Here is a 13,651-nt window from a genome sequence, read left to right as displayed (position 1 = left end):
GGATCTGTTAACCAGATTGACACCTATAGCTCTACTTTGCAGTCTTTTAATTTGTTTCCTTTGTTCACAGAGTTTTCTATTCTAATCTTCGCCAACACTTAAGAGTATACAGAGGAACTGGTATTGGACCTGCTAACTCAAGTCTTTCATAGTTAACTGTATTGTTCTGAATTAAAATAATCTTGGTGGTAATTTACTTACATTTATAATCTGAACAATTGGAATTATCAATTTGTCCAATCTATCTCACGCTGTTCCTCATTGCATTATCTATAGGATCCTGATGGGGCTGAATGCTTTTTAAGCATTCTTTGAATCATTCCTTTGGCTCCTTTCTCTTAAACTCTATAATATGAGAAGACTTGTGACTAATCACGTTGTGTGCTTGAACCTCCCCTGATTCTCTTTTTCTAATTTGAGAGTTAGGAAGACTGGCTTTATCTCTTCTTGGTCTATCAATTTCCCCCATTCTCTCCTATCCGCATATTATCGAAATTGTAACACATTTTATGCAACTAGGATACTCTCTGGGAGAAATGATTGCTCTATCTTGAAAGCACTGGGTCTCTGTATTCTTGCTTTGGACAATCTATCACTGGTGGTGTGATCGTGGATATTCCCTGTTGGATTCCAATGCTTATCTTTATGTTTATTTATTTTTCTCTAAAACTTTCTGTGTGGTCCCTTGAGCATGCTCCTTTAATCTGTTAATGTATAGAAACTTATTTGTTTGGTATTGGATTGAGTATTTCTGGTTGTCTGCATATTTGTATGTTTTTAGGACTACTCAAGATAAATCATGTATTTTGCCTTCATTGGTAGACCCCTTAGACCCCTCTAATACAAAATTGAAATAAACTATTGTGCCCTGAGGAAGATTTTGGCCCTGCTATCAGCCCCTACCGAAAGGCACTTCAGCACAGATTCATGGTGCAACAGGAATATTTGAACCTTCTTGAGTGACCAAGCATGAAGAAATGTCTCCTTAATATACAAATGAAGACATAAAATAGTGCTATTCTTGCTAGAGTTAACTTCCTTGAGACAAATTATACACAAGGCTTCTGGTCTGACTTTATGTATTGATGAGAATATTTTCCTTTGTATAAATTTTGCATAGCTATATATGCCATTTCTGCCTTTATTCCTGTTGTCTGTACTGGTGTACATATGAATATTTGCCTTTAGTGGTACGAATATAGGTGTGGGTTGAGGGAGATTGTTGGTTGAGGTTTGAGTGATTGAGCATGAATGCTGTGGGGTAAGAGAGAGAATATTAGGGGAAAAAGAGAAAACAAGAAAAGAAAAAAATAACAAATCTAATATATGTTTTTAGCACATTTACTGTTTAATAAATTACTTATACTATATTTTTGATATGATATTTAAATGATCCAATAAATTGCAATAGGACTAATAATACGGTGAATTTAATTTTTGAATTCTTGATCCATGCCGGGTTTTGTCGAATTCTTTATATTGTAGCGAGATATTTCTGCTTCTATCAAAGTATGGGCAGGTGGCAATTAGTCCCCTTTGTATTTTGTCCCCTTCTGTATTTTCTCCCGTTTCACTGAACACCAGGTAAGTTCATAAACTTTTATACTGGAAAAAATCGAAAAATAATATGGTTTTCATTTAACGAAGAGGGATCAGCTGATGGCAGTTGTTACCTCTGCATCCTGGACATCCTGTGCAGCTCCATATCATCACTGCCTCTAAAACCTTTTGCGAAAGGATTGTTCTCAATCTTCAATTGTGTGATCTGGGTGGAACCAAGAAGAAAGGATTAACGACCATGTCATACAATGATAAAAGCATAATCTGACAAATAAATGTCTGCCAACCTGGGCTTTTTTTTTACTGTAGACGAGGGAGATATGCCATTAGAAACATATAACTGTCTTTTACATAGGTGGCTAGCATACAACACCCCTTGCTTCGTTTAAGATGAAGTTCCTGTGAACAGGTTTGGGAATCTGTGTTTCTAACAAAAATACATGTTTATCCGGTGGTCTCTTGGTGTGTCTGTTTTCTCCAGACCTCAATTATAGCTCGCTATCACCAGACACGGCCCTCCATTAGTGTGGAGGAGTGCCGCCCTTCCCTGCCACTAGCCGCAAATAAAACGATGATAAAACAGGTTTCTACCCAATGTTATCATCGTTTTCTTTCAATTCCCCTGGACCCAACCCCAGGAGTGTCTTGGGAGGGGGGAGGGCCAGGGCGATGACTCTGTGGTGGGTTGCCTTCACTGCGCATGAGATGTTTGGCCGGCCGTTTCAGGCCAGCCAAACAACTTATGCGCAGTAAAGCTTTCTCTAGCCCCAGGTGCGTTGCTTGGGCTGAAGAAAGCAGGCACAGACTCTGTCTGCCTGGCAGCGCAAAGCTGTAGCGCTCAGGACAATCATGACGTTGCCTTTCTGCAGCATCATGATTGTCTGCAATGCAATCTGGGTGCCTGTCCCGGAAGCAGCAGGAAGAGCAGGAAGGAGCGGACGGCGGAGGCGGCATGGGTCAGGTAAGTGTATTTTTTAATTTCTACTTTTTTATTTTGTCCTCAATCAACCCCTCCCCTCCAGCTCCCACCTCCCGCCCGTCCCGCCACTTTGGCAGAGGACGGGCGAAGGCTGACCATCACGTGTCATTCGCAATCAAATTGTCCAAGTTTTTTGTATTGCAATTAAAATGTAGATGCACAACACAAATTCCACCGCAATAGGATAATGAACCCTAAAACACAACAAACACTTTAATCAAAGGGGTGAAAGCATTTGTTAAAGCTACATTCGCTTAAAACTACTTCAATACGTTGCACCTATGTCCATTCCTCGGCCATATTTCAAATTTGTATTATCTTGGTTCCCCTTATGGGTGGAGGAAGAAGCTATTTCTGCCTGGTCAGGTACATACTGTCTGCAATTGGTATGATACCCATGTATCGTTGTACAGAAAGAGCCACACCCCATCCTGCAAAAGAAACTGGGAATCAACTTTAGTTTTCCATAATGGGATATTCTTTGATAGATATCCATGAGCATACCTTTTCTCGATGCCTTAAAGACCTTTTCAACATAAAGAAAATTCTATTTTTAACTTGATAACTGTCTTTTCTGACTTAAATTCATTTAAAAAATATAAACAATTTAAATGTAATCAGAACTAAAAAATTACTGAGGCAGAACATGACTGTTAGTGGATCCAGTTAAACAGTAGACTTTTCAGGTGTAAATGTTGGACCCCCTTATTGCAGGCCCAAACCGAGGTGGCCAGGATCCCCAGACATGGAGAAATCTGGTGTAAGACGTAAAAGAAAAGCAGAACCTCTCTCCTAAAGAACTGAAGGGCAGCACCAAAAGCAGACTACAAATCCATAAACTGAGGGGATGGAAGACTTGTTGCTAGAATATGGGGAAGCAAACTAGGGAGCCTCTGACGACCGCACCACCTGGGAGAACAAATGAAAGCACATCTACTCCCACATCTCCTTCCCTTTTTAGGTCTCGACTAAACAGCATTGCTTTAGCAATGCTTGTTTGTCGAGATTATAGTGAGGCTTTCAGAAGTCTACCCAAACTGCTGCGGATCGGGTACAGTTCATGTGAACCAGGCGCGTGCACATCGCCAGCCACATCGCACATCGCACACCATTACCATTTGCCTGAGCCTCGGCATCAGACTTCAAAGGAAGCCGCTCCCCCGCCCCCCTCCGTGCAATGCCAGAGCTTGTTTATTGGACCGGATCCAGTGTCCGCAAACAGGCTTTCATTAGACTTTGATGCCAGTTGCATTTTGGGAGCAGGAAGGTTGCTGAAAATACAGCTCTACTTCGAGATCATTTCTTCCTGTAAGGAGAAATAACAAAAACCTTTCTTAGAGAAGCTTTACGCCTCCTTACTGAAGGTGCGCGGTAATATTTGGGGGAACAGTAATCTGTTATTACAGGTGGTTGTGCTTCAAGCACTTCCGTATTTTGAGAACAGATCAGGGGAAGTGCAACAGTTTTCATTGAAAAATTGCCGAATTTGCAAATGAGAAACACATTGGGTCGCGACTCGGATTCCCTGAGCTTGTTCTAGAGTCAATGAGATTTCGCCCTAGCAGTAAAGATAATATAATTGCATAGTTTATCCCACATATCACCGAGCCCTGCGCATTCTTCACAAAACGTTAGCCCTGTGCTTCAAACACCTCGCCCGCTTTCTGCGCAGAGACTGTGGATACAACTGTCACTATTTTGAACACAGTGGTTGGACTCGGAATATTTTTGCAGCAGTGTCCGCTGGTGCTAAATAATGCCGCATTATTTCACGATGTTGACACAATGCTCGAGGGTGTGTGGTCTAGTTGCTTCAATATTTATCTTTGTGCCCGGAGGCCTTCAGCGAGCGCTGAGGTAACAGGCATAGATAGTAATTGAAAGCTGCCTTTCAGACATCTGGTATGCGTGAGGCAAAAGGACATTGCTGTTCATTGTCTCATGTGAGGATTTCAATTAGCAAGGAACTCAGTTATGTCTTTGCCATTCCTAGTAGCTGCATTTCCGATTCATATTTGTTGGGGGCAGTCGTCACAAAAAACGATGACGATGTTGCGCAGTATGTTCTATTGCAGAGCCCTGCATATTTTAAAACTGCTCTTCAATATCATGGTTCGAGAGTATAATCCTATCTAGCACTACTTATCTACATTTCATCCAGCAATGTTCGCTTTCATTTATTACATAATTGTCGATCTTATTTTGTGGCGAAACGTATTCAGATGTCCCTGCCGAACTGTGTTTAGTTATTCTGCATTTACTCTGGCAATTCTGTTTTACAGGGCTCTGCATCGTGCTCTGTGTAAAGACCTTGCTAAGGTATCACTATCACATGACTTCTTCCAAAAGAGGTGTTCAAAAAGGGTTATAATGTCGTTTTATAATTGGTTATAAAAATACATGCTTTTCATATAATAAACCTTTCAGTGTGCCTATTATTTCGGATATAGAAGTGAATGGAAGCTTTCTGCAGTGCAAATTTGCTGCAGTTGGGTATATATATCAGCAACCCCAAAATCTTTAGGGGCACACACACACAACCCCACGCACACAAAACCCCACACACACAGAACCCCATACACACACAACGTCACACACACAACTCCACACACACACACACACACAACCCCCCACACTCACAAGCCCACACACACAACCCTCCACACACACAACCCAACTCTCACACACAACCCCACACACACACAACCACACACACACCCCACACCCCCCCACACACACACCCACACACCCCCACACACACAACCATAGACACAACCACACACACACACACAACCCCCCACACACACAACCCCACACACAACCACCCCACACACACACCCCACACACACACCCCCACACACCCCACACACACACAACCCCCCACACACAACCCCACACACAACCCCACACACACACAACCCTACACACACACAACCCCCACACACAACTCCACACACACAACCCCCCACACACACAGCCCCCCGCAACCCCCACACACACAACCCACACACACACACAACCCCCACACACACAACCTTACAACCACACAACCCCACACACACAAATACACACACAACCACACACACACAACCACACACACACAACCACAAGCACACAACCACAAGCAAACACACAACCACACACAACCACAACACACACCTGAAACACAAAACACAACCACACATACAACACACAACCACACACTTAACCCCAAATACAACACAAACAACCCCACACAACCCCACACACACAACCCCACACACACAACCCCACACACACAACCACACACAACCCCAAACACAACCCCACACACAACCCCACATACACAACCACACACACACAATCACAACCACACACACACACACAACACACACAACCACACACACAAGCAGACACAACCACACACAACACACACAACCACACACACAACCATATATCTATCTATCTATCTATCTATCTATCTATCTATCTATCTATCTATCTATCTATCTATGCATCTATATATCTATCTATCTATCTATCTATCTATCTATCTGTCGCACTCACTCTATCTATCGCCCTCACTCTGTCTATCTATCGCACTCACTCTATCTATCGGCATCACTCTATCTATCTATCTATCTATCTATCTATCTATCTATCTATCTATCTATCTATCTATCTATCTATCTATCTATCTATCTATCTATCTATCTATCTATCTATCTATCTATCTATCTATCTCTCTATACCCATCTCTCTCTACACCCATCTCTCTAGGACCTCCTTAACTCTCTCTACACCCCTCTCTATCTACACTCCTCTCTCTCTACACACCTCTCGCTCTACACCCCTCTCTCTACACCCCCTCTCTCTAGGACCTCCTTAACACTCTTTACACCCCCCTCTCTCTACACCCCCTATCTACACCCCTCTGTCTACACCTCCCTCTCGATAGCCCCCTCTCTAACCCCCCTCTCTCTACACCCCTCTCTCTCTACACCTCCCTCTTTCTACACCCCCTCTCTCTACACCCCCTCTCTCTACACCCCTCTCTCTACACCCCTCTCTACACCCCAGTCTCAACACCCCCCTCTCTACACATCTCTCTCTACACCACCCTCTCTACACCACCCTCTCTACACCCCTCTCTCTACACCCCTCTCTCTACACCCCTCTCTCTACACCCCTCTCTCTACCCCCCTCTCTCTGTACACCCTTCTCTCTCTATGCCCCTCTCTCTACACCCCTCTCTCTCTACACCCCTCTCTCTCTACACCATTTTCTCTCTACACCCCTCTCTCTACACCCTCTCTCTCTACACCCCTCTCTCCACCCCCTCTCTACACCCCACTCCTTACACCCCCTCTCTACACCCTCTCTCTACACCCCTCTCTATACACCCCTCTCTCTACACCCTTCTCTCTACACCCCTCTCTCTCTCTCTACACCGCTCTCTCTCCCTACACCCCTCTCTCTCTCTCTACACCTCTCTCTCTCTACATCATCCTCTCTCTCTACACCACTCTCTCTACACCCCTCCCTCTCTCTACACCCCTCCTACTCTCCACACCCCTCCCTCTCTCTACACCCCTCTCTATCGCCCTTACTCTATCTATCTATCTATCTATCTATCTATCTATCTATCTATCTATCTATCTATCTATCTATCTATCTATCTATCTATCTATCGCCCTCGTAATATCTATCATTCTCACTCTATCTATCGCCCTCAGTCTATTGCCCTCACTCTATCGCCCTCACTCTATCACCCTCACTCTATCGATCTATCGCCCTCACTCTATCGCCCTCACTCTATCTATCTATCGCCCTCACTCTATCTATCTATCGCCCTCACTCTATCTATCGCCCTCACTCTATCTATCTATCGCTCTCACTCTATCTATCGCCCTCACTCTATCTATCTATCGCTCTCACTCTATCTATCGCCCTCACTCTATCTATCTATCTATCTCACTCAGCACCATCACAACATCAATCTGTGCAACCATTCAACAACAACTGGTTCAAATATGTTCTCTCAATGTTTCAAGCTTTATTACAATTGTCACAAAAAGACATTAATATTTCACTTCTGTTCTTAGATTTTCGTCACAATAAAATACACTGAACATAATCTTCACAAAAGTTATTTACAAAAGTTTAAGCTATTGCCATTATAAATTACAATAACTTTTATTGAAGTATTAATTATTTAAAAAAAATAAAAGCCATTGTTATTTGTAATATCAATACATCTAAGTCACGTAAATGCAACACATATTGCAATACAATGTAAATGACAAAGCTATTAATTTAGCCATATTCAAAACCAACACATGAATACAAAATTTGTCATTTACAATACCAATAGCTCAAACTTTCCTAATGCGAGACCTATTGCATTGCAAATGCTTGTTTACATGAGTGTCAAACCAGATTAACCTTATCTGAAACTCAAAGAGAGACAGGTTTGAGCACATCCCCTGAGCAGAAGAGGGTCCCAGCTGGGTCCCTGGTTAACACAGGGGCACTCGGGCAAACCCTACCCTCAAAGACGGGAATCATTGTGACAAATAGTGGATCTGCTTTCCTTCCACTAAGATGCAGAAAACCGAGAAGCATCTTAGACCATTGAAGCCTAGGTGCTGATCACGGTTAGATGATGGGCTAATGCTATGATGCTCAGGGGTATGCATGGCAACTTAGATCTCCCCTGCTCCACGCCCTCGAGGAACCTAGCAGAAGTCCTGGTTGCATATCTTTTCACTCGTCCAAATGCCACAGATACTAGATGATCCAGAGTGACTATTTTCTGAACACCAGGGATCTAAAAGGGTTACTCAGTGACTGATATTACAGTGCATGTCAAAATCCCCGCTGGCATCGTCAAACAAAGCAACATTCTTTAATGGTTATTGCTGGCCCTTGCTAGAGATGCAGAACTGGATAAAGAGGTGTGTGTTTTTCTTTTTCCAGTTGATGGCCCCTTTAATGTTGGCAGGGGATACATAATGGGTTAGTTGTGAGCACCCATATTATCAAGTTTATCTAAGCAATATGCAGTGGAGTGCAGCCCAAAAAGATTGTACAGTCTCCAACTGCCACCACACTATACACACCACCAAAGACCAAGCCTGGCGAAGTAGGAAGCAAGCTTGTAATCAGACCTCCATACCACTGAGACTGTATGCACCCACCTTCCTACGAAAATGTCCTGCAATACATAAACTTGATGTAAGGATGGTAGGGGCATCATGCCCCAAGTGTTTGTAAAAATGGTCCATTCTTATTGAGAAGATATTCCACATCATGTATCGGCTAACCACCAGTCACCATGACCTGAGCACACATACATGCCAATACACAGTCTCAAGAATGTCAAGCCAAAAAAACAAAACTCGGTGTTTGTTAATCCAATGAAGCATGAACATCATAACGCTATTTAGTCCCTAAGGGAATGAATCCCGAAAAGAGTAACCTTTTGCTAAGCTATTAAGACCAACACAAAGATATAATGCCAGCATAATCTACTAACAATGACATGAGACTATAAATAAAAGATAAAAGTCCTCAAAGGTCAACAGAAATTGCACACAACGCTGTAACAGGTGGTAGTTGAGGTGCCAGATAAACAGACATAATTATCAAAAGCAATGTACCAAACTAAAAACCAACGGTGGTATCAGCCTGGAGACAAATATCATAGAACTCAAACAGAAATTAGCAGCCTTCTGGAGATAATGGGGCATGACAATCATTGACTGGTAGTTGTAGCTAGGAAACAACGAAGATAATGTGCAGGACTTAGAACTCTCGTTCAAACAACTGGGGCAGAAATGTGGCCAGATTATAAAGCAGCAAATGCCATAGCAAAGAGAAGACGTGCATAGCATATAGATGGGATTTCACTCTAGGGAACATTCATAGAAGAGGGTAGAGGAAAAGAGACCAGCACCCAAGGGGTTTCAATATTGTGTTGCATGACGTTGTAACCAAAACTAAGCCCAACATGGAATATCTCGGTAGATACATGATGTATACATATCAAATGCAATATCAGCCAATTCTATAAATAAAGATTTGTGCTCCAAACAAGAATGGGAGACAACCTTCTCCTAAACATATGGCAGTTATTACTAGATTATATCCCAGATATGGGGTTATATATGACAAAGGTTTTGATACAAACCTTGACATTACAATAGACAGGGAGATTGCTTGTTGCCACAATGGTGTCTCCTTCATGGACAACATTAATGGAAAGACTTGTCCTCAAAGACATGTAACACAGCTAAACACCTGATTGTGTGAGATTAACATAGTACTCAGCAACATATAATCTATACAGTCACCATATCTGTGTTCTGCACTAAAAGATAAAAAAACAAATATCCACAACAGCTACAATGTACAAAACTGTCTCTGATCATAACCCCCCTCCTATTTAGCTGAAATGTACTGACACTGAAGGGAAACATAGTGGGGGTCTCTTCATACACCCATTGCCCCCTCCCTTACAGAGAATCTATCTGACACAGATAAAGGCTCAGAAGTGACATACTCCACACTTTTATGGGACATAATGTAGAGAGGTCGAGTTAGAGGAATCTTTGAATTTTTCTCAAAGCATAAAACAATTACTAAATTAACACACCAAATTTAGGAAGGTAAGGCACTCAGGATATTCTAAACAAATCATATATGTACAACATAAAAAAGGACTTCTGTCACACGAATATACAACAAATAAGGCATTAAATTGAGCAGCTTCGTAGCCTGCAAAATCCAGCCAAATCTGGCATGGAGAGGGGTTTTGGTACTGCATGACCCACATCTGTGATATCATTACAATTACCCCCAAACAATGGGGTTTCCTCTTCACCCTCTATGGCACAATGACTGTGACACAATGAAACAGACTGAACAGGTAGGAGATACCCAAACAATTGTTTTAGGATATTAGGATCCTATCAATTGACTGAGTGATTAAAGTAAATGAAAATTTCAATGTAGAAGAATTCAAAATCAAGAGATGAAAGTCTGACCGAATATTAGAACTTAATAACCAACATCGAAATGTCATTAAAATATGTATAACAGGCTTAATTCTTTAAATGCTGGTGGGATTTATGAATTGTAGTCCACTTAGAAGTCTACCCATAAATCCTTGCTGGGCCATATATACCATTCCATACTAAGCCAGGAAGTGCCCCTCACACTGTGCATCTTAGGTGCCAATCAAACAGATCAAACGATGATGGAACGGGTGGTAGACAAAATGGAATAATTAATCCTGCTCCATATAATCAGGCAAAACTGGCTTTATGATTTGGATAAAAGGCTGAGACAATGCAAAACTTTGCTATTAGTCCCAAATAGACTACTTAACAGACGACACCATGATTATGAAATTGGATTCTTAGAAAGCATTTAACTTTCACTTTCAAGAAATCTTTATTTCGATCACAGATCATAAAAAATGCATTGCATTTATACAAAATTTTAAAATTATTAAACAACAGTGGTGATCGCATAATTAGAAAATTAAAAAAGTGATAGAATAGGTGCCGGGATTTCAATCTATCTTAAAACGACAAATCTTTTATACAAGCCTTTTTACCCATCGGCTTCGAGTGAACCACATGGAAGTCAAAAATTTAGACAGGGCAAAAACCACAGTAGAGGATAGGTCTGTTTTTAAAACTCTGTAGGCAGTTTGGAAGGATCTAAATCCCAAATTTCTGAGTAAGGGGACTAGCCAGTATTTCCTGCTCCTCTCATAGCCCTTGCAGAAGAAAACTACATGAACATCATTCTCCTTTGGATGTGCACATACCGGACAAGTTTCTGTTGAGGAGCGGCAAGACCAGGACGCGGTGAATGATGCTAAGGGGAGAATTCCATATCTCCATTGGAGAAATAATTTCCTCGTTAAAACGGGGGACATGGCATCTAAAGCACTTTCAAGAAGATATGAGTCTTTAGCTTTTGTGAACAGATGGGTCAAAGATCCCTCTCGTGTACCATCCATGGCTCTGGTGAGCTTCAGATCTTGATAGGCTCTCACAAGTTCCTTTTTTGGAATCTTTGGGCAGGTGTTTATAGGGTCCGACCATAGTTCCGGGATACCAATATCCTCCAGCATTCCCTTAATATAAATCAACCACGGAATTCTCCCGGCATTGTGTAACTGCAGGAATTCCTGTAGCTCAGTTCTGTAGTTTATAAGATCTGGGCTACTCCATAAACGCCTCCAGAATGTCAAGGGTTTGAGACCCAACTCCTCCGTTATTGGTCGGATTCCCAAGTCCAATCTAAGGGGAAGAAGTGGAGTGCTCTGTGGGAGGGCTAGAATCTGTCTCAGAAATGTATTTTCAGTTGATTGTAATTTAGAGGATTGAGTGTGTCCCCACAGCTCGCCCCCGTATATGACGCCCGCCCGAGCTTGAGTTTTGTAAATGTGAATAATTGGGGTAAGTGGCCGGTAGGGAGATTTGTTCGCCAGTCGCATAGTGCCACCCGCCAACTGAGCCAGTTTGATGGTCACTTTTGTCTGGTGAGACGCCCACGTTAGATGTTCGTTGAGAGTGATCCCCAAGTATTCAATAGTATTTACTCGTTCTAGTTGAACTGTGCCTAGCCTAGGTGGGGCTCGATTATGGGGGTTAGGATTTAGAATCATATATTTGGTTTTTTGTGGGTTAATTTCAAGTCCTCGCTCTGAGCAGAACTGTAAGAATCCGTCCAGGACGCGTTGAATGCCCATCGAGGATTTGGACAGCAGCAGGGTGTCGTCTGCAAACATAATTGCAGGCACCCTGCTGCCTGTCAATTTTGGGGCATCGGTGTTGGGAATCCTGTTCAGGTGGGCAACAACCCCATTCACAAAGAGGCAGAACAGGGTCGGTGCAAGCACACAACCCTGTCTTACCCCTCTGCGAACGGGGAACCTTTCGGTTAATTTGCCACCTCTGCCACACCTCACGCGGGCATAGTTGTTATGATGTAATCTCATCAGGATTGCCAAGATGTCTCCAGGAACGTTCAACTCTTCCATGACTCTCCACAACCTCGCTCTGGGTACCAAATCAAAGGCGGCACGTAAGTCTATAAAAACAGTATATAAAGTGCCACCATCAAGTACGGCTGTTCTCCAGTAAAGGAGATTCAACCTAAAAATTTGATCCACTGTCGATACACCCTGTCTAAAACCCGCCTGGTAGGGGGATAAGATGCCCATCTCATCTATCCAGGCCTGTAGCCTATTCAAAATCAGTCTCCCAAAAAGCTTTTGGGATATGTCGATTAGACTGATTGGACGATAGTTGGCTGGGAGCAGAGGGGACCCCTTTTTATAAATTGGGACCACCTCTGCTCCCAGCCAAGTATCCGGAACCTCCATTCCCTCCAGGATGGCGTTAAATATCAATGTGAGATATGGAGCCCATATCCCTGGTTCCTGCTTAAACAGATCCCCGGGCACCCCATCGAGGCCAGGGGCTTTCCCTGCGGCTAGGCCGTGATGGCCACCCTCACCTCTTTTTCGGTAAAAGGAGCCCCAGTTTGATCAGAAGCCTTTATGCTGCCGGATATGTTGGGAACCCCTTCTTCTTCAGAATACAGCGCCTCGAAATGGCGCTGCCAAATCGTAGGAGCTATGTTTGGTTCAATTGCTGAAGATAATTCCTCAGTACCATTAGAGACTATACGCCAAAATTTGCGCGAGTCTCTATTGGTGAGTGATCTAACAAGGTTTTCCCAATAATCTTGGTCCCATTCCGCCCTCGCGTTCTCTAGGAGCTTTTTATAGGATCTTCTCCTGGCTTGTATTTCTTCCTTACTATGTCTTCCTTTTATAGCAAATAGCAATTGGGCCTTGGATTCCCTACAGGTGGCATTATACCAATTCATCTTAGCCGGGAGGCCTTTCTTTTTCCCTGTCGATGAGAACAGGTCCAGCTCTAAGGTACTACTTATATCTGCGTGTACCTGTGCAAGCTTTCCTCTGTTGTCAACATCTTGCACCTCCTTCCCTATCTGGAAGGCCCTCTCCAAAAATGGGATAATCCTTGCATATAGCTGTGGTATTCTATCTGCACTATTGACCAGCTTCTCCCACTTCACTTTCCT

At 42.9% G+C, this 13,651-nt stretch overlaps 2 protein-coding genes and 1 long non-coding RNA gene across 4 annotated transcripts in view; 2 read left to right on the top strand and 1 right to left on the bottom strand.

Moving 5' to 3' along the window:
* Nucleotides 1-85, top strand: part of LOC144792040 (uncharacterized) — a 47,834-nt gene extending 47,749 nt beyond the window's left edge. The window contains exon 3 of the mRNA XM_078666894.1: nucleotides 71-85. Within this exon, the coding sequence (XP_078523020.1) occupies nucleotides 71-85 (15 nt within the window). The remainder of the gene's footprint in view (nucleotides 1-70) is intronic.
* Nucleotides 1-13,651, bottom strand: part of TBX5 (T-box transcription factor 5) — a 615,870-nt gene that overhangs the window by 143,761 nt on the left and 458,458 nt on the right. For both annotated transcript variants that reach the window (XM_078665962.1, XM_078665961.1), the window contains exon 7: nucleotides 1,674-1,765. In XM_078665962.1, the coding sequence (XP_078522088.1) occupies nucleotides 1,674-1,765 (92 nt within the window). The remainder of the gene's footprint in view (nucleotides 1-1,673; nucleotides 1,766-13,651) is intronic.
* The window catches only part of LOC144791294 (uncharacterized), a 483,505-nt gene that overhangs the window by 384,583 nt on the left and 85,271 nt on the right, over nucleotides 1-13,651 (top strand). The gene's annotated exons all lie outside the window — the stretch shown is intronic.

The sequence above is a fragment of the Lissotriton helveticus genome, chromosome 11 (assembly GCF_964261635.1).
Source record: "Lissotriton helveticus chromosome 11, aLisHel1.1, whole genome shotgun sequence".
NCBI classification, from domain to species: domain Eukaryota; kingdom Metazoa; phylum Chordata; class Amphibia; order Caudata; family Salamandridae; genus Lissotriton; species Lissotriton helveticus.
Note: the sequence above shows the minus strand (reverse complement) of the source record. Positions and strands in the feature narration are given on the sequence as shown.